Source organism: Peromyscus californicus, unplaced genomic scaffold (assembly GCF_007827085.1).
Source record: "Peromyscus californicus insignis strain IS unplaced genomic scaffold, ASM782708v3 Scaffold_16__1_contigs__length_79575227, whole genome shotgun sequence".
NCBI classification, from domain to species: domain Eukaryota; kingdom Metazoa; phylum Chordata; class Mammalia; order Rodentia; family Cricetidae; genus Peromyscus; species Peromyscus californicus.
Genome location: NW_026294458.1, coordinates 75,028,807 through 75,051,946, shown reverse-complemented (window position 1 = coordinate 75,051,946; position 23,140 = coordinate 75,028,807). Strand labels below are relative to the sequence as shown.

Sequence of the window (23,140 nt, the reverse complement as noted above, 5' to 3'; positions counted from 1 at the left end):
CCAGCTCTGGCCACCAGGGCCTTAAGCTGACGTGGGAGACCACTCTGCCCATGCCTGCTGCAAGGCCAGGCAGGCCAGCCCTCCAGGCCTCCGAGCAGAGTCAGTGAGTGAGTGACCTCCAGTGGCCACTGGGAGCACTGCAGGCTTCCACTTGGATTTCTCATTTGTGGTCCAAGTGGCCGGCCCCTCCTGTCTCTTCTCCTCAGCACCCAAGTGTGTTAAGTCCCTCAAGTGAAGGGACCCAGGTGCAGATCACATTTCCTAGTCTCAGAAACTCATCAAAGAGGCGTTAGCCGGGCAGTGGTGGCGCACGCCTTTAATCCCAGCACTCAGACGGCAGAGGCAGGTGGATCTCTTGTGTGCTTCAGGCCAGCCTGGGCTACAAAGGGAGTTCCAGAACAGCCAGGGCGACACGGAGAGACCCTCTCGAAAAACAAAACAAAACAAACAAACAAAAAAAGAGGCATTGGCCTCGCTCCACAGAGTCCCCGTAGAAAGGGATGACAGAAGAAGGGTACGCTGGCTGCTGGAGCACAGTCAGCAGACACATTTCTCTACGGGAATCAACTCATGGGTATTTATTCCGCTCCAATACCACTGTAACCAGCCTCAGCTCTTGGGCCTCCTGCACACAGGGGTGCCGGACCCCAGCAGGCCTCAAGAAGACTTGGGAGCCTCATCAGGACCCAGGGTTTGGGCACCTCCTTCATGTTCCTGAAGTCTGGGCCTTTTCACTTCGGGAGGCTCGTCCTGGGGCTCTCCGGGCATCTCTGAAAAATGAACAGACATAAAGTTAGCAAGCAGTGAGGGCGAGTCAGGTCAGGTGACGGGAAACACAGAGTCAAGATGAGGGGTGAATGGCCTGTGAGATCCGGTACTGCCACAAGGCACAGAGATACACCAAGGTGACTGCGTGTCAAGACAGGCCACGTCTGCCACAGCTGAGGATGTGACAGGGTAAGAGGTGGCATCAGGTGGGGACTGGAGAGGTGGCTCAGCAGTTAAGAGCACTGAGTGTTCTTCTGGAGAACCCAGGTTCAATTCCCAGCACCCACACGGCAGTTCACAAGTGTCTGTAACTCCAGTCCCAGGGGATCTGACACCCTCACACATTCCTGCAGACAGAACCCAAAGTACATTAAATAAATAAATCCTTAAAAAAAAAAAAAAAAAGGTGTCCTCAGGGATGTTATTAAGCCCCCTGCAATACTACTCGTCTGCCCCAGACGTCAGCTGGCATGAAGTGGAGAGACCTATCCCCCAGAAGCCTCTACCGTTCAGTGCAAGGGTCACTTTACTCCTGGTAAAGCAAACGCCATCATGTCCAAAGGACAGTCGCGATAGGACATTGGCCTTCTCAGAGCTTCCTTTATAAGGTCAGGTGTTAACTTCCAAAGAACACATCCTATCGATGAAATGCCTGCCAAAGCCGGAACAGCCCTCTTACCTGGCTCCATCTCTTCTGTGGAGGAGGGGGCAGTTCCGCTGGTGGGCAGTGGATTGGGCGAAGCTTCTGCTTTTAACGGTGTTAAGTTTATTCTCCTTAATTAGAAAAAGTAAAAGGGGGAGCTGCTCCTTAGTGTCAGAGAAACTGTTTAGGTATAAAGCTAAGTTTCAAAACCACCAAAGGAAATGCATAGATTTTCCCCCAGAGCATATCCAGCAGGGTCATAAATGTTGTGACATGCTGCCATGCCCAGTGAGGACAATGTTCTCGTGGGAGGCTCTGCCACCACAGTTCATAGTCAACCGTCACCATAACCAATCACCCAAGTTCCAAAAGCTGAGCCCTGCTGGGTAGGAGTCTAGTTCACACCTTGCAGAATGTGAACCCAAAACACACATGGTCCCTTTTTAAATTTGGAGTTTTGCTTCCCAATAACTAGTGCTTTCTTTTTAAAGTTAAAACTGCAGGGAACTTGGTAAATGGATCAGAAGACATCAAGAGAAGCAATTTAACACCAAAAATATCTCAAAGAATGCCTTCCCACACCTAAAAGAAACAGAATATTAAAAACACATCTTACGCCCAGTGGTGGCAGTGGTGGCGCACGTCTTTAACCCCAGCACTCAGGGAGGCAGAGGCAGGTGGATCACTATGAGTTCGAGGCCAGCCTGGTCTACACAGTGAGTTCCAGGACAGCTAGGGATACATGGTAAAAACATGTTTCAAAACACCAAGAGACAAAAAAAGAAAAATTCACCACATTGTGGGGTTGGAGAGATGGTTTAGAAATGAGGAGTGTTTGCTGCTCTGCCAGAGGACCCAAGTACAGCTCCCAGGAGGATGTCTAGGGGACCTGACATCGTTTTCTAGCCTCCAAGGACACCTGTGTGCACATGAGTATGTGCACTCATGCGCGTGCACACACACACACACAGTTTTTAAAAATGCATTCTTATTCTATACAAAATAGATTTCAAAAGAGCCAAACATTACATTTGAATTGTATTATGAATTCAGTAATGGTCGGAGGAACACAGCAGGAGACTGGGAGGTAAGGAGTGGGAATCCAGCCTAGCAGCCCACACCTCACTGAGTCCACCTAGAGGATGAGAAGGGACAGGTGGAGTGGGCAGTGCAGTGTCAGGGGACAACTGGGCATCAGAGATGAAGAAGGAAGGAAAATCCAGGCTGGCACTGGCCCCTTCTGGTGGGCAGCAGCTGTTTGCAGCAGGAAATGCCGGCACAAATGCATGCTAGCAGATGGCTGTGGCCAGGACATCACCCGGGAGGCCCCAGCCCACCAATGCCCACAGCCAAGCAGCTCGGGAAGATGCGCACACAGCAGCTCTCCTCAGCCCTGAAGGAGGGAATCCCCCATTTGTGTCACGTGGATAAGCCTGGAGGATTTGCTGAGTACCAGACCAGGATCTCCCCGAGATGAGGGATCAGAAGGGTTGCACTCATGGATTTTTCTTGGGGGTAGGGATGGGGGACTGAGACAGGGTCTTGGATGTACTCAAGCTGGTCTGGAACTTATCACGTGGTCCAGGATGCCCCAAACTCAGTCTTTCTGCCTCAGTCTCCCAAGTGCCTGGAGGTGCGTGCCATCATGCCACGTGGATTGATCTCACATGGAGTGAGAGCGTGATGGAGGCTGGAGTAAGGAGAGGGACGAGGGGTTCGGCAGCTGGCAGTGTCACTGCTAGACAAAGATGCTGGGTGGTGGTGGCCCACGCCTTAATCCCAGCACTCATGAGGCAAGGGCAGGCCTCTGAGTTCAAGGCCAGCCTGGTCTACAGAGCAAATTCCAGCACAGCCAGGGCTACACAGAGAAACCCTGTCTGGAAAAAAAACAAACGCAATGTACCCCATGGGAACATATGGTAATAATGTACTAATCAAAATTAAATCAGGAGTTGGGAATGTAGTTCACTTGGCAGGGTACTTGCCTAGCATGGACAGAGTCCCCAGCAATACATAAAACTGGATGACCCTAGCACTCAGGGGACAGGGCAGGAGGACTGCAGAAAGTTCCAGGCCAGCCTGGGCTCCATGAGACCCTGCTTCCATTTTAAATAAATAAATATAAGACTCGAAGTTTATAGGAATGTGCCTGTGATGGTGTGGATAAGCCTCCTGCAAAGGCCCCAGTAGAAGGTCCCTGGGCTGTGGTGTTATGGGAGGGAGGGCCAAGGGACGCTGCTGGGTCACTGAGGGTGCCCTTGAAGGGGATACAAGGACACTGGTTCCTTCTTCCCTGCTCGGTCCTCTCGGCCTCCATGAGGTGAGCAGCCTCCTTCCCCCACACGCCCACCATCCTGTAGTGACACGGCCCAGAGCTAAGAGGCGGTTCACTTTGGACTGATGCCTCAGAGCCTGTGAGCCAAACAAGGCTTTCCTCCTTCTCAGTGACTGTCTCAGGCATTCAGTGAGTGTCGGAGAGCTCCGTGACGGAGCACTCCCGTGATTTCCTACACCACGGGGTGCCTGGTGCCGCTGGCTGAAAAGAGGGCTCTTCCTGTCCTTGTATGCTCATAACCTAAGCGGAACAAACCCCTGCCAGAGAACACTACCGGGGCGGGGGCCACAAGACCAGGAGACAGAAGATGCACTCAAATCGGTCTCAGCAAGACTCTAGCGTCACCAGGAGTAGGTATCCAGGGCCTCCCCCAGGACGCAGGCACGAAGATCGCAAAGGGCAGAGTGTACTCTGGAAACATGACAGCAGAGTCAGGAGACAAGGCAAGAAGACAGAAGAAAAGACCCAGGACCGACAGCAGGGGAGGCAGGCCACCTAGCACACATCACAGATGGTACCATGGGCAGAGGCTAGGCTTTACCCCTAGGTAGGACACGCAGGTCCAGAAGGAGGGAAGTGGTCCCTTCAGTGTTTGCCGGGGCTCATTTCCCAACGACAGTTTCTTGTTTTGTCAAATGCTCTTACCGGGGAGTTGTCTTGCTCCAGGACTGCAGCGTGTTCAGTGTGACCCTCCGGGGTTGAGGGGCTTTTGTGTTTTGACTAGCGGGCTGCAGGGTCTTCTCCTCAGAAGGTCGTGGCAAGGAGCTTTTGCCAGCAGGCGTGGCTGAGGGACTGTCCCTGATGGCAGACGGAGCTGGAGACTGTGTGGTTGGTGAGGGGGTGGTGCAGGGACTGCTGGGGTCCTGGATTCTGCCAGTGGGGGTCCCTTCGACCGATCTGGATCCTGGTGAAGATCCCTGGTGTGTCTGGTTCTTGGTTTTCTTTGCTGTATCAGGAGTTCTTATGCTCAAAACTGGCTTCTCCTTCAAAGGTATGCCAAGTTCACCCTTCTCGAAGGTCACAAATGAGCAATAACCATCCGTGGAGGAAATGGCCAGGAAGGTCCCATCACTGGACCTGTGTTCCCAGAACAAGGAAGAAGTCAGTTACTGACGTCTACAGATCACGCTCACACTTCCAAGACCAGGCAGGAAATGGAAGGTGGAGCCAATCACAAGTTGTGTTTGTTTGAAGGCAACAGTCAGGGGAACCACACAGCAGACGGTTTGAACACGCTCTTCAGGCACGCAGAGTGTCCTTTCCCAATCCCACCTCGGTCTCCGGAGCCACCGGGATCTATGTGCCCTCCGATCACCTTCACCTGGATAAATGTGAGGCGATCTTTTCTTTTCTCAACATAAAGAATAAATTTAGGGCGGCTGAGACAGGTCAGTCGGAGAAGGCGCTTGCTGTTCAAGCCTGATGACGAGCTGCTCCCGGGAGCTATGTGAGGAGACAGCAGAGGACCAACTCTACGGAGCTGACCTCTGACCTCCCGATGTGAGCTGTGGCACACACCCCCCCACACACACACACACATACCCACACACACTAAATAAAAAGTCTTATATAGGGAGCTGGAGAGATGGCTCAGAGGTTAAGAGCACTGACTGCTCTTCCAGAGGTCCTGAGTTTAATTCCCAGCACCCACATGGTGGCTCACAACCATCTGTAATGAGATCTGGTGCCCTCTTCTGGCCTGCAGTCAGACATGCTGTATACCTAATAAATAAATAAATCTTAAAAAAAAAAAAAAAGTCTTATATAAAAAAATTTAAAGAAAAACAAAGGACCTACAGAGGTAGTTTGGTTGGTAGAGTTCCTGCCTAGTGTGTCCAAGGCCCTGGGTTCAGTACCAAGCATGAACTGGGCTTGTGGGTAAATGCCTCTCATCCCAGCACAAGGCAAGGGGAAGCTGGAGGGTCAGGATTTCAAGGTCATCCTCAGGCACAGAATAGAGTTAGGCCACCCGAAGCTACATGGCACTGGGGGAGGGACAAGAAATACTGGTGAGTGGCCAGGCTTGCTGGGGTACAGGGAGAGCCCAAGGCAATGGAGTCTGCAGGGAGCTAAGGCATCGAGGAAGGGCAGCATCACGTGATACGGGCAAGTGAGGTCTCTGACCAGCAAGTCCCCAGGGCTTCCCCTCAGCTTACTGGGATTTGGCTGACCCCACAGAGCTATGTGCATGGCGTCAGAACTCACTGCTGGGAAGAGAGATGGCTCAACATGTCAGAGTGTCTGTGCGCAAGACCGATGACCTCAGTTCGGGTCCCTGGACCCGTGTGGAAGGAGAGGACAGACTCCTGCAAGTTGTCCTCTGGTGTTCAGACGCACGCCATGCACATGTGTCCTCTGGTGTTCAGACGCGCGCCATGCACATGTGTCCTCTGGTGTTCAGACGCGCGCCATGCACATGTGTCCTCTGGTGTTCAGACGCGCGCCATGCACATGTATGCGCGCGCACACTCACCCGAAACAAAACTGGTGAGCAAGACCATACTCCCTGACGGAGAGGCCCCACCTCCTCCACAGCCTCTGTCTGTTAGCTACTCACCAGGAAATGTCGCTCAGGGTGTGGTAATGGATGTTAGACACGTAGCCAAATGGGAAAGGCTGCTGAGTGTCATAGAGCAGCACGGAGTCCTCGGAGGCCACGGCAAACACCATCCGGTAGGGCAGGCTCACCAGCTCAGGGCTGGGCTCCTCCAACGCTTCCTCTGTGGGGAGAGGACAAGCTGACTGAGGCTGCAGAAGCGCAGTTCCCAAAGGAGAGAGCCAATCCTCCCCAAATTCCTCCCTCCGGGGAAGGGAATGCCATGTCACTAGGGGCTAGTTTACTGTAAGCCGTACAGACGAGCTCAGTTCCTGGCTGGCAGGACGGATCAGTGGGTAAAGGCGGCTGCCACCAGGCCTGCCCATGTGAGTTTGACCCCCACATGGTGACAGGAGAGAGCTGACTCCTTCAAGTTGTCCTCTGACCTGCACACATACCGTGAGGCACGAAACCACCACCCTCAACAACACACTTGCACATAATAATAAAATAAAAATTTCAATAAAAAGAATTCAAGCCGGGTGTCGGTGCTGAACACCTTTAGTCCCAGCACTCAGGAGGCAGACGGATCTCTGTGAGTTCGAGGCCAGCCTGCTACAGAGCAAGTTCCAGGACAGCCAGGGCTGTTACACAGAGAAACTCTGTCTCAGAAAACAAAACCAAACAAAAAAAGAATTCAGCTCCTTCCATTTATGTGAGGAAGAATAAGAGGCCCCCAGGAACCAAGGGGTTCTGAGTGTCGTGAACCTTCTAAGAAGTGCAGCTTTCTGTTAGGAGAACGGTTTCTTTCATTTAGTGTCTACTTTATAGAGTTCATAAAGTGTTTCCTTTAGCAAGTGATAGCTTGTCTCTTTTGGGGGAGGGCGTGGCAGGAGTGTGTGTGTGTGCGCGCAAGCCTCACTCTCTAGCCCAGGCTGACCTATAATCCCCATACAGCCCAAGCAAACTTCAAACTCACAGCAAGACTCTGTGCCAGCCTCCCAAGTGCTCAGATAACAGGTGTGAACGACCATGCCTGCTCAAGTCATGTTTTTAAAGCTCTATGTAGTTAGCGATGTCATTTACATTAAGGATTGAAAAGTTTAAAGTAGGGCTGGAGAGGTGGCTCAGAGGTTAAGAGCACTGGCTGCTCATCCAGAGGTCCTGAGTTCAATTCTTAGCAACCACATGGTGACTCACAACCATTTGTAATGAGATCTGGTGCCCTCTTCTGGCGGGCAGGAATACATGCAGATAGAATACTGTATACATATTAAATAAATAAATCTTGAAAAAGTTTAAAGCAGCGTCTGCTTCCACCCTGAAGGAAACAGGGACCAGAATACTTTCCCCACTCTACTAGACTAAGTAAGTGGACAGCAGCTTTCAAGACACTGGCCAGCAGGTGGTGAGGGACAGCGACCCCGAGAGTGAGCAGGTACACAGAGTCCACAGTCACCTCCACTGGCTCCAAGGCAAGCCCAGGAAAGGCACAGACCCCAGGCCCAGCTTCGGAGAGTCTCAGCTGAAAGCCTGGGCCTCGGAGCTCAGGAAGACCAAGGCAGCTGGAAAGCTCCAGGCTACAAGTGAATTGTCAGCTCAGTGCGGACTGGAGCAGACCAGCGGAGACACTTCCTGGGACTGAGGAAGGACCTCAGAGAACAAAACAGGCCAGCGGTGTGTGCTTCCCAGGCTCAGGGAAACCTCACAGTCGCTGGACATCAGTGAGTGTGCAAAAGGCTTTGCCTTAGGGTGCCAAGTGTGCTGTGAACCAAATGCTGCCTGGTCCTATTTAAAGAACCTTAAAAGCAACAGCCCAAAGGATCAAAATGTTTCTAAGCAATATAACTTCATCCCCGAACAAAGTTCAAGAATATTTACAAGACCAGCATTGGTTAAGGTAGACACAATCTATGGCATGAGGTTAAAAATTCAGACACACAAAAAGAAGAGGAAGGGCTGGGGCCGTAGCTCAACTGGCTTAGCATGCAGAGCCCCGGGTTTAAGACTCGGGGACACCTAACTGGGTGTGGTGGTGCATGCCCGGGACCCCAGTGTCCAGGGCCATCCTCAGCCGTGTGACAGTGAGTCTGAAACCAACCTAGACTACACAAGACCCCAAACAACAAAAAGCCTCATGGAAAAACACAATGAAACTAGTTAGTACTAATGTATTTTTTAACGTTGCTGTAGATGAGAAAGTGTACTCTTGACAATGAGAATAAAGGCACACTATGCATTATGGGACACTACACAGGAATATGCATGTCAAAAAGGCTATGGGCAGGACTCTTGATGTCTTCACAGCAAATGTCAACATCGAAGAGATGAGACACACCCTGATTTAAACATTATATTATACACACACTGAAACATCCTAAGAGACATGCCCTAATATAAACATTACATTGTACACACACTGAAACATAGGATGCCCTCAGAAATAGATCATTTTTACACGTAAAGGGAACAAAATTAAAAATCTGAGCCAAATCTGCACAGCTTTCTCCACAAGACAGCCACCAAGTCCCGACTCCGGGGAAAGCACACACCCCACACACTGTGGTTCTGATGTACCTGTTTCCGCCACTGGCCTCAGTTCAAAGTAGACAGGACAGCAGCGGACAGCGAGAGTCGCTTTCCCAGGGCACGGAAGGTGGGCGATGGGCCTGCAAGGGTGACCACAGGTTAGCAACAGGCCCCGCCGCTCGGCAAGGCAAACCGAGGCAGCTCTTCAGGCGCGTACCTTTTCAGGTGTTTTCTGGAGAACACATACGTTGTGTTTGTCACATTTTCACCAGATTCCATACATCCAGCTGGGGAGCAGGGGGAGGGAGGGAAGAGTCACGGTTACACTGTTGCCCAGCAAAAGATCCCAAGCCTTCCCATCTGGCTTGCAAAATATTCCTCCCCTGGAGTGGTAAACTGACAATGTGTCTGTGACAGAAGCACACACAAATGTTCCCTTTGTCCAGTTCCACCTGCCTGTCACCTCCACCTGAGGGAGGAAGCCCAGGGCAGGAAGAACTGGAGTCAGGAGCATTCACTTGTAAACCCTGTGCTTGAGAACAGAGGCAGTCCAGCAGGCAAGCGTCCTGCGGGCAGGCCACTCCACCACCAACGCCACCCACTGGACTAACCTACGAGAGCCACCGAATCCATCATCCTCCCCTGGCCAACCATCCCGCCAACACCAGCTAGAAGAGCAGACCCACTCTGCTGCCCAGTCCCACCTACCCCAGCTTCCTCCCCGGGAACAGCCCTCTCCAGCAACACCAGCAGATTATAGGCACAGGCACCACCCACACCAGCAGGAAGAACAGACCCCACAGGCACAGGGAAAGCCCACGTCAGCCAGAAGAACCGGACGATAAGCGGGATCTAGGTACCCAAACCCCACAAACCTCAGCTGAGACAACCCTACTGGACCTGACAACCGCCAATCACCAGAACCCTTGGCCATTCAGGCCAAGATTATAAAGGAAATAGACAAAAAAGGAACAAAAGACCCAACCAGCAAAGACATCACAGGAATCAACACCTGTACCTATAACTATCCCAAACCCAGGTGGGTAGACGGCAGTGTGAGAGCACATTCAACAACATAAAGAGCAATATGGCACCACCAGAACCTAGTGGTTCTATATCAGCAAGACCTGAACATCCCAGCGCAGATGAGGCAGAAGAAAACGATCTTAAAAATAACTGTATGAAGATGATAGAGGCCCTTAAGGAGGACATGAAAGAATTCCCTTGAAGAAACTGAGGAAAAGACAAACAAAAGATTGGAAGAAATCGATAAATCCCTTAAAGAGAGCCAAGAGAGCAGAGGCAGACCCAGCTGCCAGCGCTCCACCTCAGCGCTCCCAGGTCTGTTCCCAGCATTCAGACCTTGGCTGTCCATCTCCCCAAACCAACCCTTGGGTTGTCTGGAGACCTAGCCCACGCTGCATCCTGCAGCCTCTTGCAGAACTGACTGTCACATGGTTTAAAACGTATGTGCATGCGTCTGACATGTAAACGACCATTCTAGAACTACAAGGGACGCATTACTCTTGCTTTTGCGCTTAGCTAGTCCCTGCCCACCTCTCCTCACTACCCCACTGTGACAAACCAATGCTGGTTGTCTCCCTGGGCACATCCAACAGCTCCCCACAGCTCAGGCACACACACTCCCACAGGGTGGTCTTTCAGTCTATCTGTTGTAAGCAGCAGATTTACAGTTTGCTTGTTCCTGTCAACAGCTCATAAGTTGGCACACAGAGCACTAAGGCCTTTTTTTGGTCATGCTACAATATTTACTAGTAGAAAAATACCATCTTCTGTTGAGAGGTACTGATTCGGAGGCTTTAGATATTTTGGTTTGGTGGGAGGGTTGGTTGTTTTTATTTGCTTGGTTTTGATTTGTTTGTTTGAGACAGGGTCTCATGCATCCCAGGCTGGCCTCCAACTCACTATACAGCCAAGGATGACCTTGAACTCCTGGTTCTCCTGCCTCCTCCTTCCAACATTAAGTGATGAATTACAGCCAAGAGCCACCACATGGCGTTGACATACAGGCCTATAGATTCCTATGCCCTTTCCTTTGCTAAGGAATTATGTCTCAGATGTGAGACAGGGATTGGATGGCGTTAACTGTTGCCAGGCTGCACTTGAAACACTCTAACAAGCAGCATTCCCAGCGTATGTACCCACATCCTGCAGGGCACTAACTGGAACTGTTACTTTTTTCAATTTGAGGAGAGTAGCAACATCTACACTGTCACCACAGTTCAGTTCTGTGTTTGCCTGTTTCTGGGCGTCAGAACCGGTTCTTGGATGCACTGGACCCTTCCCTCATTACTCTATTTATTTATGGCCCTCAGAGCCTCACACACGTTAGGCCAGCACTTGACCAATGAGTTACAGCCAGTCCTCATTTTCCTTTAGGGCTGTCTACATTTGTGTTTTGTTTTCTTGCCAATTGAGAGGGCTGCTGCATAGGATACATTGTATCAAAAGCATCAGCTGCCACTTCTATCTGTGTCACAGCCGGCTACACCTTTACCACATGAAAGCTAAACCTTCAGACCCAGGCCCGGCGGTGCACACCGATAACCCCAGCAGTCAGGAAACAGATTTGGGGATCAGAAATCAAGATCATTCTTAGCTACATAACAAGTCTAGGGCTAACCTGAGCTACACAAGACCATGACACAAGACAAAACAAAACAAGTTCTGGGATACAGATGTAGCTCAGTTGGTAGAATGCTTGCCTAGTATGCTTGAGGTCCTGGGTTCAAGTCCCAGTACTGTTTAAACAACGTGTGCTGGTGCATGCCTGTCATCCCAGCTGCTGGGAGTGGAAAGGGAGGTGGAGTTCTAGGTTACCACTAGATACACAGTGAATCCCAGGTCTGCCTGGGATGTGTGGAACAAACAAAAATTAGGACAGACGGATGGGAATGTGTAAGAGCTAAAACTCTTTTAAGAAAAATTCATCTTAGAGAAAACACCGCTCCGAGCCTCTCAACTCCCAAACTGTTGTGAACATCAAAACCATGACATTATCCAATGGCCAGGGTGGCAGTGTCTGAAGTTCCCGAAGGACGTTGTGCAGACAGTACGCTCTGCTCACACTTGCCAGAGCTGAAAAGTGTCACAATGGGAACACAGACGTCCCCATGCTGCCATCACACCCCTGTCACGTGTTGTCAGACACACCTGGAGTGAGAAGCAAAGATCCGTCTGGAGTGAAACTGAGTCTGCGGAAGAATGACTTCATGCTGTCGTCATGAAACATCCGGAAGCTTCTTGCCTGTGGCACACAGAGCTTGAAGTCATTCCAAGACATCTCACACAAAGGCTCACCACCTAGAACTGGCTTGCTGAGAACTGAGGCACACCAGTCAGGAATAATTACCCAGAAACACAGAATTAAATCATTCATGAGAACTGGTCGGCCAAGAAGGCAGTCCGAGAGGAAGCCTCATTAGTTGGTTGATAGGTCCGCAAGGGTTAGGAGTCCCCAGATCTCAAAGCATTGTTGAAAGGAAAGGTGAAATAGTCTATGCTGGGCTGGCAAAATGGCTCAGGGGTAAAGGTACTTGTGGCCGGCCACACAGTGCCTTCAGAGAACTGACTTCTGACCTTCATAAGCCCGCTGGGACATGTGCCCACACACAGATGAAATTATAATAAAAAGTACTTCCTACCTCTCCTTCAGGCCCTAGTCCAGACAGCATCTTTGAAACGTTGAAGGCCACACGCTTCTTCTGAGTGCTATAGACGCGCAGCACCCTGAAGAAAGAGAAGTCTGAGTCGACACAGGAAGTGGATCTCTAACAACTTACTGCCCGGCTGTGGGTGCCACACAGCTTCAGCTGAACCGCTACGGACAACTAGACTTCACTGAGGGATTCGGAAGGAAGCACCTAAGTATGCCACAGTGGGAAATAGGGAACACGTTTATTTTTACTTCACTTCCCTTACTTATCTCTCACTGAATAAATAGTTCTGCTCCCCACACGAGGAAGGTGAATCCTCATTTGTGAGCCATGACGACTGGCCCAATATCAACATGTGTGACTAGAGTGAGATCTGTTCTGTGTGGACTGTCTTGTTTGCAGAGATTTCTAGTGTAAGGAATGCCAGACACAGAAACTCACACCTGTGATTCCAGCACCTAGAGGATCACCATGAGTTCAAAGCCAGTCTTGGCGACAGAATGAGACGCTGGAAGCTGAGACAGGAGGATCAGAAAGACATGATTGTGCCCCTCCCGCCCTCTAAAGAGCAAGGATGGAAAACGCCAGTGAATGAATCTTGCTCCCAAGTTACACTGTTCCCACTAACCAAACTGTTCTCTCTAACATGCCTCAAGGAGACAGCAGAAAATGCACAGCATTCCCGAGGAGGAGTGTGATAGTTTGAATGTAATCGGCCCCCATAATCTCATAGGGAGTGGTACTATTAGGAGGTGTGGCTTTGTTGGAGTGGGTGTGGCCTTGTTGGAGGAAGTGTGTCACTGTAGGGGTGGACTTTGAGGTTTCCTATGCTCAGGATACTGCCCAGTGAGTCAGTTGACTTCCAGTTGCCTGCAAGATGCAGGATACTCGGCTATCTCCAGCACCATGTCTGCCTGCATGCTGCCATGCTCCCTGCCATAATGAACTGAACCTCTGAAACTGTAAGCAAGCCACCACAAATAAAAGTTGCCTCTCTAAGAGTTGCCGTGGTCATGGTGTCTCTTCACAGCAACAGAAACCCTAACTAAGACAGGGAGCATCTACAATAAACAGACCCTAATCCTTATGTACTGTCCTTATTTCAGGGCCATATTAAACTCAATCTTTATATTAAAAGCAGCCGGAGACTGGGGCTGTGGCTCCGCTGCCCAAATGCTTGCCCGGCATGCCTGACGCCTGTCTTCAGACCCCAGCACTGCACAGCCCAGGGCATGGTGGAGCAAGCGGAAATCCTAGCACTCAGGAGGTGAAGCAAGAGGATGTGAAGTTCCAAGACAGCTTTGGTTATGCAGAAAGTTTGAGGCCAGTCTGGGCTACATGAAATATTGTCTCAAAAAAAAAAAACAAAAAACAAAAAACAATAAAGGGTTGGCGAGATGGCTCAGTGGTTAAGAACACTGGCAGCGATTGCAGAGGTCCCAGGTTCAATTCCCAGCACCTACATGGCGGCTCACAACTGTCTGGAACTCCGGTTCCAGAGGATTTGTCACCTGTTTTGACCTCTGTGGGCACACATGCAGCCAAACCCTCATACACATAAAAGTAAAATAAATCAATCTAGAAAAAAGTATATAAAAGCCGCTACAGCAGTAAACCACGATCAGCGTCAAGTGTGGGGTGTTTGCCCAGCATCAGCAGACTCTGTCTGATCCCCAGCACTGCAAAAGAAATGGGAAGTGACCATCTCAATCCACCCACCACCTTACTGGTGTGTCTCCTGGAAATCAAGTGGGATTCAGTTGAGTTGACGTTAAAACGTCCTTCGTAATGGGGTGGAGAGAGGGCTCGGTGACTAAGAGCACGCATGGCTCTTGTAGGGGACCCCAGTTTGTTCCCAGTGCTGACAGCTCCCAACTACTGGTAACTCCAGTTTCAGGGGATCCAATGCCATCTTCTGCCTCCAAGAGCAGCAGGCACACACATGGTGCATGGACACAAGCTCCTGCTCCATTAATTCACCCAGCCAATGAAGATTCAATGCTGTCAGCTCTGCATAAGGCACCTGACCTCATTGGTCTCTAATTCCTGTCTTGTCAGAATAAGCAAAACAAAAACAAAAGCCCAAACCAGACTGTCAATCCCCTTAGAGAGGCCGTGATAAACTCCGCAAAACCTTTCCTGTCACTTACACACCTGTCACAACTCAGGGTGGCAACGTATTGACCCAAAGGGTCCCAGGTAACTCCTTGTACGTAACTTTTATGTTCATTGAAAATGGAAATCTTCTGTCCTACAAAGAAGCACACAAAAGCATTACCAAGACTCCCGAAAAGCGCACCGCACGAACTAAGACTTCCACACGACTACCTAGTTCCAGCCCTCCCTTCCGCAGGCAGTCCAGAGAGGCTGTGTTCCAAATCCCGTGTCAGGCTCGAGGGACCCACAGGTCACCCCACACAGCCCTGCCCTCCAATCACAGCAGTCAGAGTAAGGGAGCCGGGCATCGACAGCAAGCATAAGGCTCTGTGGGTCACAGGAGGCAGGTGTGAGCATCCCAGACCTGTGTTGAGTCCTCTGGGTTGGGTAAGAAGGGGGGACGGGGACGAGAGCATCCCTCACCCGGTCACAGCTGAGCTTAGCATGCGTGGTGGTGACACCTGCTAATGGTGGAGAGAGGGGTCGGGAACAAGAGGAGGAGGAGGAGCCACAGCTGGAGCTGACCTGTGTTTCAAAGAGGAAGCTGAGGCCAGATGTGTGCACCAGTGACCACTTGGGAAGACGAGGGTAGGGGGATCCAGGGTCCAAGGCTAGCCTTGGCTATAAAGAGTTTCAAGACACCCTGGGCTACCTGAAACCCTGTCTCGAAAAACTCAAACAGACAAACCAATAAACTGAAGTTTAGAAAATAGGACAGAAGAGTCATAAGCTAGGTCACACCCACAGAAGGGTGGAGGGCTGGAGCTGGGATGGCTGGCATGGACACTCCGTGGGAAAGCCAGCGGCACAGAGCTTTACTGGATGAAAGGAAAACAGTTACCAAGCTATAACCAACCACTGACTAGCCCCCAAATTACTAGTATACTTCAGACTAGTATACTTCACTCGAACCATGCAATAGTTAATAATTTAAGTTACTGTGGGAGCCCACAGAGGTTTCCTAGTGAGATCTGAGCTTGCTTTACCAGCAGGGCTGCATAAGAGGATGACTGGACCACGGGCCTGGGTACCAGGTGTTTGGAAGGGTCTGCACTTGGCTGTGTTGAGGGGGGGAGTCGTCTTTTGTTCTTCCACTTGGCATTGTCAAAAAAAGCCCTTTGGAATAAAGTTCAGGGTTGAAGAATAAGGACCCAGGCCCTCCCAAGGCTATCCTGTGTTTCTGTCTTTCCTCTCGTCACCTGGGTATCTCCTTCTATCTAATATTTCTCACTTCTCCCTACTCAAGAGTACCCTGGGGTAAAAGTGGGAGCAGGTCTCCCACCAGTTACCACTCAAAGGCTTTAACCATTTGAAAGCAAACAAAAAAGCAAGCCCAAGGCCCTGGGTTCAATCCATGAGAGGGGTGGGAGAGAAAAACCTCCTCCAACAAGTGGTCTACCCTTCATTTTCCCAACTCCTCTCACCCACCCCACTGCCACCCAGCTTCCACACCCACCACCCACCAGCACCGCTAACCCAGTGCCCAGGACCCACATGGCACAGGGACATGCTTCAGCCTGATCTCCCTCCCTCTCTCTCTGTGTACCCCTGGCTGTCCTGGAACTCATAGACCAGGCTGGCCTCGAACTCATAGAGATCCATCCGCCTGCCTCTGCCTCCTGAGTGCCAGGATTAAAGGCATGCACCAACACCGCCCGGCCACTTCAGCCTAATTCTAATTGTGCCATCCTCCTTCCTCAATTTTTAGGGATTGAAAAGATCACTCAAGGGGGCCTGTGTAGATAGCAAGTCAGCTAGTCAAGAGAGGAACATGAGGACAGGCCTGCCCAAGGGCAAGGGTTCGAGAAACAGGCCTGAGGCCAGGGCTGGGAAACAGAGGCGGGACACAACACAGACGCCAGCTGGGCTTTGTCCCCAAGGGTGAAAGGGGCGGAAGGGGGTCAGAGGGACAGACTTTGATGATTTAGGATCACACTGGAGACAAGCTAGACAGAGAACGGCAGGCCAGAGGGAGCCTGGTGGTTCAGTGACACTGGCCCCATGGCTCATATATTTGAATGTTGGGTCCCCAGTTGGTGAAACTGGGAAGGATTAGAAGGTGTGGCCTTGTTGGAGAAGATGTGTCACTGGGGCTGGATTTTAAGGCTTTAAAACGGCTGTGCCATTTCCAGTTAGCTCGCTCTCCCTCTCTGCTTCACGGCTGTGGAGTAAGATGTAAGCTCTCCAGTGTGGCTCCAGTGCCGTGCCTGCCTGTCGCTGTACTTCCCACCATGACGGACGTGGACTCTGACCCTCTGAAACCATGAACGCCAAATTAAACACTTTCTTTTATAAGTCGCCTTGGTCTTGGTGTCTTATCCCAGCAACAGAACAGTAACCTGATAGGGGGTAACAAACCAGAGGGAGAGAACTCTGGGACCCGGGGGGGGGGGGGGGGGGGGGGGGTCTCAAATAATAACTCTGGTAAGCAGGAGGCAGGAGAGGGACACGTCATTGAGGTAGACACTGACAGAAGAAGTGATGGAGGTCTGGGATGAGGCCTTGATTTCTGCCTCTACCAAAACTGCTCCCTGTTCAGCACCCTTAACAACATTTCCTGCCTCCTCATAACAGCAAAAGTATACCACCAGCTGGTCTGGAGCTCAGCAGGTCAGAGCACTTCCTGCTCTTGCACAGGAATCAAGCTCGGTGGTTCCTAGTACCCAGACTGGGAGCCTTACCACTGCCTACAGCTCTATCTCCAGGGGATCGGTCAACCTAGCCTGGATTCCACGACACTGCACACATGCGCACATACACATAATTTTAATAAAATAAATATATCACTCACCTTTGCTGACATCCCATATGATAACTGTGTTATCCACAGAAGCAGAGGCCATCAAATTCCCGTCAGTGGCCCAGCAAATGTCATACACATCTTCCAAGTGGCCCCTGAAGCCCAAAGTCAGCAGAAATAACATTATTTCTGCAGAAGAGAAAAGCTATCCAAAAGTTCGAAGTCTGGGACCATGCGTTCAAATGAGACTCTAGAAGGTCTCAGTGGAGATGTGTCAGCCCTGGCTACAAACAGTGTTTTCAAATAGCTGGATCTAAAATAAGTCAAAGGGCCTCGCAGGCCTACGGGGATAATCCCAGCACTGGGAACTTGGGCAACAGGATGTAATTCAAGGCTAGCCTGGGCTACACAGCTAGGCTGCCTAGCTCAAAACCACCAGTTGCAGAAGGTGGGGGTGAGGGGGGTGGGAGGGGGGGATGTGTCAATTATTTTTTTTTAACCAAGGAAAATCTCATAATAGAAGGAAATATCTATTCTTATCTGTTTTTAATCCATTATTATGTTATGAAGTAGGCAAAAGTTTTAAGTTAGGCACATGAACATTTTGTTTTGTTTTTTTGAGACAGGGTTTCTCTTGTGCAGTCTTGCTATTCTGAAACTCACTCTGTATAACAGGCTGGCCTTGAACTTAGGGATCTGCCTGCCTCTGCCTTAAGGTGTGTGCCACCACCATCTGGCAGGTACACAAATTATTAAAGTATTCAGGCTGTAAAGAAGAGTCACGCCAGCTGGAACTTAAGCACACTTGTTGCCCTTTCAGAGAAATCAAATTTGGTTCTCAGCACCAACGAGTACCACAGTATCCCCTGTAACTCCAGTTCTAAGGGACCTGATGCCCGCTTCTGACCTGTGCAGGTACCCACAACGGCATGCACTCTCACTCGTACACATAAATAATCATAAATTATAAAAAGTAATAAAAACAGATCTTTAATTTAAAAAAAGGGAAGGCTCACTCCCACAGCCCCTCCCCTTACCTCAGGGTTTTTACCACAGTCCAGTGCTCCTTATTCAGCTGAGCCTCATCCTCATCCTGAAAGGCGGTCTGCTCTGGCTCCTTGCTATCATTCATCTTCCACAGCAGAATGACGGCGTCTGTGGAGTGAACAGGCACAGCATGAACAAGGCTTTCCCACACCATGCCTCCTCCATCTCTGGAGTTTTAGGGTGTTTTGTAAGTTTTATGCTGCTCAGTGGACACTCTGGCCATGAAGAGTCATTCACTTCTAAGAATATGGACAGACTGCCTGATGGTATGTGCCTGTAATCCAGCCTTGGGGAGTCTAAGCCAGGAGGATCAGGCATTCAAGGTTAGCCTTTCGCTACATGGTGAGTTTAAAGCTAGCCTGGGCTACATGGGACCCTCTCTTAGAAAAACACAAAGAATTTGAACAGGATAAGTAAATTTGCCTTCATCAATGAAACAAAACAAAAACAAAACCAATTCATAATAGACCCGACCTAGGATCATCACACATATAGGCGTCCCTGGGCCAGCTACAGACCACTTCAAAGTAACCAACTGCATCGAGAAACCAGAGAAACACGGATAGCTGACCAGAAAGAGGAAAAGTAAGGGTCTGCAAACCATGTCTGTGGAAGCTTCATCGTGCTGCATACCCATCTTACAGGGTCCCTGTGAGGACTGGACGGGGCAGTCCGCAGGAAGCCAACACAGGGGCTTGGACGCGGTAAGCCGCCGACTACTGCCACCTATTCATATCGTCATGGACACATCGGAAACCTTAGCTTGACACTAGCAACGGTCTGAACCGACGACTTCTCCATGCTGACTACAGGCTCACCGTATAACCTGCCATGCGATCCTTTCAGCATGTCCAGGAAGGAGATCGGATGAGTGAGCAGAAAAGAAGAGACAAAAACAGCTCACTTAAAGCCACCTGGAATCCTACCTCACAAGCTCATCATGGAGCCTGCTGGAGAGGAGGCAGGCCTGGGAAGATCGGCACCCTCCATGAGGTGACTGGAGGGAGATTTTGGTCTTCAAGGCTAAGGGGCTTTGTAAAAGGGTAACTGTCCAGGGCCAGTTCATAGGAGACAGCCTACAGTCTCCTCAATGCTGTTCCACATACCACTTTCCTGTAAATGTGTATATGCATGTGCATTGTATGCATGTGCACAGACACACACCCACACATTCTGGGCGTCATGACACAGAATTCAATCATGACACTTTTTCCAAACAAAAACCATGATTTGCTTTACGTTATTCTGTCCTCTAGAGTATTTAATGTATGGTATAAAGATTACTTTTTCTGTATCCTTTTTTCCCATCACAGCACAGACAATACAAATCAATCTACGCCAAACACAAATTATGGGAAGATTATACAGAGGTGCAGGCCCACGCCCAGCACCGTAGACAGGCTCAGCACCATCCCAGGCCAATGACAGTGTCACTGTGTGTCAACTCTTCCTACCACACCCAACCAGCCTGCAGGGGACAAATGGGGAAGGAGCTATTTTCAGACATACCTTCTGAGTGTAATGCTCTGTCCTCCATCTTCACACTCTGATACAGTCCAAAAATGTTACTTATTAAATAATTTGAAAGGCATACAAAGGCATACAGGGAGGGTAATGACACCCGAAATGGAAGACAGGTCTCAGGTCTCAGGTCTCATTTTTTGACTTTCTTTCCTCGACAGTATCTTGCTGTTTATCCCAGGCCAGCCCTTCAATTCTCAGTCACCCTGTCTCAGCCTCCAAGGTGCTATGGTTGCAGGCCCATGTCACTCCCAGCTCAAAAGTCACTATTAGACAGGAAACACGTCAAGTGTCAGATTGAAGAGCTATTAAGTACAATACTTACCATCTCCTCCAGATGCTAAGATCTCCCCAGCTGGAGAAAAACGTACGACATTGACAGCTTTGGTGTGCCGAGCGAGATTGGAGAGAAATTCCACAATGGCTTTCCCATCTGGCCCCTTCTCCACCTTCCAGATCTGTTGACAGCAAAATATTCACAAGAGAAAGACACTAGCCACCTTCCTCTCTCCCTCTCACTAGACAACTATCTGTTTTCTGGTAGAAAATGCAATTTCCTTTTTGAAACTTGGCAAATTGAAGGAAGTGTTAGCAAAAATGTAAGCCAGCAGTCCCAGGACCTGCGATCTTCCCTTCCAGTTCTTTCTAGAGGAAATGGGCACGGCACAGGAACTCTACTCAGTTATTTTGACAATGTCTCACCTAACCCAGGCAGGCCTCAAACTCATTGCTAAGGAGAATCTCCAACTTCGGATGCTCCATCCTGTACCTCACAGGTGCTGGGAGTGCACGCCAGCAACAGAGTTCTCATTATTCTAAGGTACTGGGAACCCACTCGTAACAAAGTAGAGAACTTTAATTAAGAAAGTCAATCTAGCCAGCACTCCTTGCTTACTTACCCCAGACCTGAGAATTTAGCATTCTGGGCTAGGTAGCAAACCGACTTGAGGTGCTGGTTTCCGTTTCAAATAAAGGAACGAAACCTTGGACTCCACATAGGACTTTCCTGTATCCTCCCACCGGCCCATTTACCCTGACGGCGGTGTCCACGCCCGCGGAAGCCAGCCTGTGGATCCTCCAGGCGGCACCATGCTGGAAGTCCAGGCTGTACACTGGTTCCTTGTTGTGCCAGGCGATTTCACACGTGATCACTTTCATCCTCCCAAGTCCCCACCGGGCAGAGGGAGGCTGGAAACGTTAGCAGAGTTAAACAGCGACCCTGGAACAGCAAGGGCGAACCAGGTAAACTGCACTGCAACGCAAGCTGCTACCGACGCGGGCATCGGCGAGCCTCAGCTAAAACGCTCACACCGGCACTGACTTCCACTACTTTACCGTTCCGGAAGAGAAAGAAACCAAATACCCCAGATGGAGGCGAGGCGGGGGGTACAGCGCATCCCGCCGAGGTGGGGTCCAGGGACCGGCAACCGGGTACGGGCAGTCACCCTGGGCAGCAGCCTCCGGGGAAGAGGGACTGGTGGGGAGGGGCGCGGGTTCGGGCGGCGCAGCCGGGCCTGGCGGGAGGCGCGCGGGTCCGGGTCCCGGTCGGGACTGCGGCCTGGGACCGACCGGCCTCTGTCTGCGCCCGCGCCCGCGCCCGCGCCGCGATCCCGCCCCGCAGCCCCGGCGAGCAGCTGCAGCCCGACCCGGTTCAGAGGCACCGAAACCCGGGATCTGCAAGGAACTTACCTGCAGGGACGCGGTCCGCAAGGAGCCGCCACCACCCGCGGCTTCCCGCGCGCCGAAGACCACGCCTCTCAGAGGGCGGGGCTACGGACGCTCCTCCTCTGAGTGGGCGGGGCTGTCTCAGGGCAAGGGCTCCGGCTGGGCGGGGGTCCTAGGGCGTCCCTCCTCCCCGTGGGCGGGGCTGTTGCGGCAGCGAGGCTTCCGGTGGGCGGGGCTCTGGACGCCCCTCCTTCCCGTGGGCGGGGCTGCCGGGGCCCGTGGCTCTTGCTGGGCGGGACCCGGAATTCTGTCCCCGAGCTGGTCCTACCTTGGAGGTGCAAAACCAACAGTTCTGTGGTGTTTTTCCAGGCGTCGCCGCAGCCTGCTCAACCGACCCGGGTCTGCCCGAGGGGAATTTACAGTCTGGAAGAAAAGCAGGGCGAGAGACGCAGCCCAGCCTACAGTGGCGGGTTCCATCAGCAGACCCTCCCTGACTGTGACCCCTGCACTCAGGGGGACCCTAAGCTCAAGGTTATCCTCAGCTACATAGAGAGTTCCAGGCCAGCCTGGTCTACTTAAGACTAAACAAAAACAAAATATAACACCTATTATAGGACAGATGGGAAACTGGGACTCATCCAATATTACCAGAAAACATCCACCCACCCAGTGAGTATTTGAATGCTGTCACTCCCCACCAAAGATCCCAGAATGCCTCTGAGGAAACTGTTTTCTGCCCTCTCCTAGTAATGTGAGCCTGGCATAGTTATATTAATCCAGCCCTCAAGAGGTAGAGACAAAAAGAGGACCAGAAGTTCAAGGCCAAGTTTGAGGCCAGCCTGGGCTGCATAAATATAGGAAATCAAGTTGTAACTCCCATTCCAATTATTTAATGTTTAATTCATCCTCCATGGCCCTTCTTAATAATTTCACATACTTTTAAATGGCAAGACTCTTGTCTCCTTTGATCCTGACTTCTTATAGGCCAGCGTATGAAAATTACATTTTTTATAAAGAATGAATTTCAGGAGCTGGAGAGATGTCTCAGTGGTTATCTTCAAAGCACTTGCTGCTTTGAGAGAGGGCCAGGCTTCAGTACCCAGTACCCACATGGTGGCTCACAACTATCTTTAATTCCAGATGCAGGTAATCCAACACTCTTTTCTGACCTCCAAGGGCACCAGCCATATGCATGGTGCACATACATACATACAGGCAAAACTCATACACATAAAATTTAGAAATCTAAAAAATAATTTAAATTGTAATCAACCTCTGACAGAATAATATTTACGTTTTCAGTTATTATTTATTCTGAGACAAGGTCTCTTATATCCCCACAAAGAGAGTAGCTCTCAAACACATAATATAGCCCGAGAATGACCTTAAACATCTGATCCTCCTGCCTCCGCCTCCAGAATGCTGGGATTACAGGCCTGAACACCCACCATGGCTGGTTTATGCTGGGAGTCAAACCTCGTGCTTGCTACCTGAGCTGAATTACAGCCCCAGCCCCAAGCTA

At 50.6% G+C, this 23,140-nt stretch overlaps 1 protein-coding gene across 1 annotated transcript; it reads right to left on the bottom strand.

Moving 5' to 3' along the window:
• Positions 1–301: 301 nt before the first annotated feature.
• Chaf1b (chromatin assembly factor 1 subunit B) lies at positions 302–21,774 on the bottom strand. The gene is made up of 14 exons (XM_052741237.1): positions 21,643–21,774; positions 20,986–21,172; positions 20,279–20,411; positions 18,423–18,540; positions 17,437–17,540; positions 14,643–14,739; positions 12,477–12,561; positions 11,986–12,079; positions 9,029–9,098; positions 8,860–8,951; positions 6,304–6,466; positions 4,392–4,823; positions 1,448–1,542; positions 302–770 (listed from the first exon to the last, which is right to left on the bottom strand). Exons 2-14 carry the CDS (start codon positions 21,109–21,111, stop codon positions 658–660), a joined length of 1,722 nt encoding a protein of 573 aa, XP_052597197.1. The 5' UTR covers positions 21,112–21,172; positions 21,643–21,774; the 3' UTR covers positions 302–657.
• Positions 21,775–23,140: the final 1,366 nt, after the last annotated feature.

Bases quoted from the DNA above. Each gene is read 5' to 3' on its own strand.
- Chaf1b (XM_052741237.1), bottom strand. From the start codon at position 21,111: ATGAAAGTGATCACGTGTGAAATCGCCTGGCACAACAAGGAACCAGTG. The intron at 20,412-20,985 runs GTAAATGGGCCG...TGCTGTCAACAG, and splicing joins GCGTGGACACCGCCGTCAGG to ATCTGGAAGGTGGAGAAGGG. The intron at 14,740-17,436 runs GTGAGTGATATA...GCTTCTTTGTAG, and splicing joins CATATGGGATGTCAGCAAAG to GACAGAAGATTTCCATTTTC.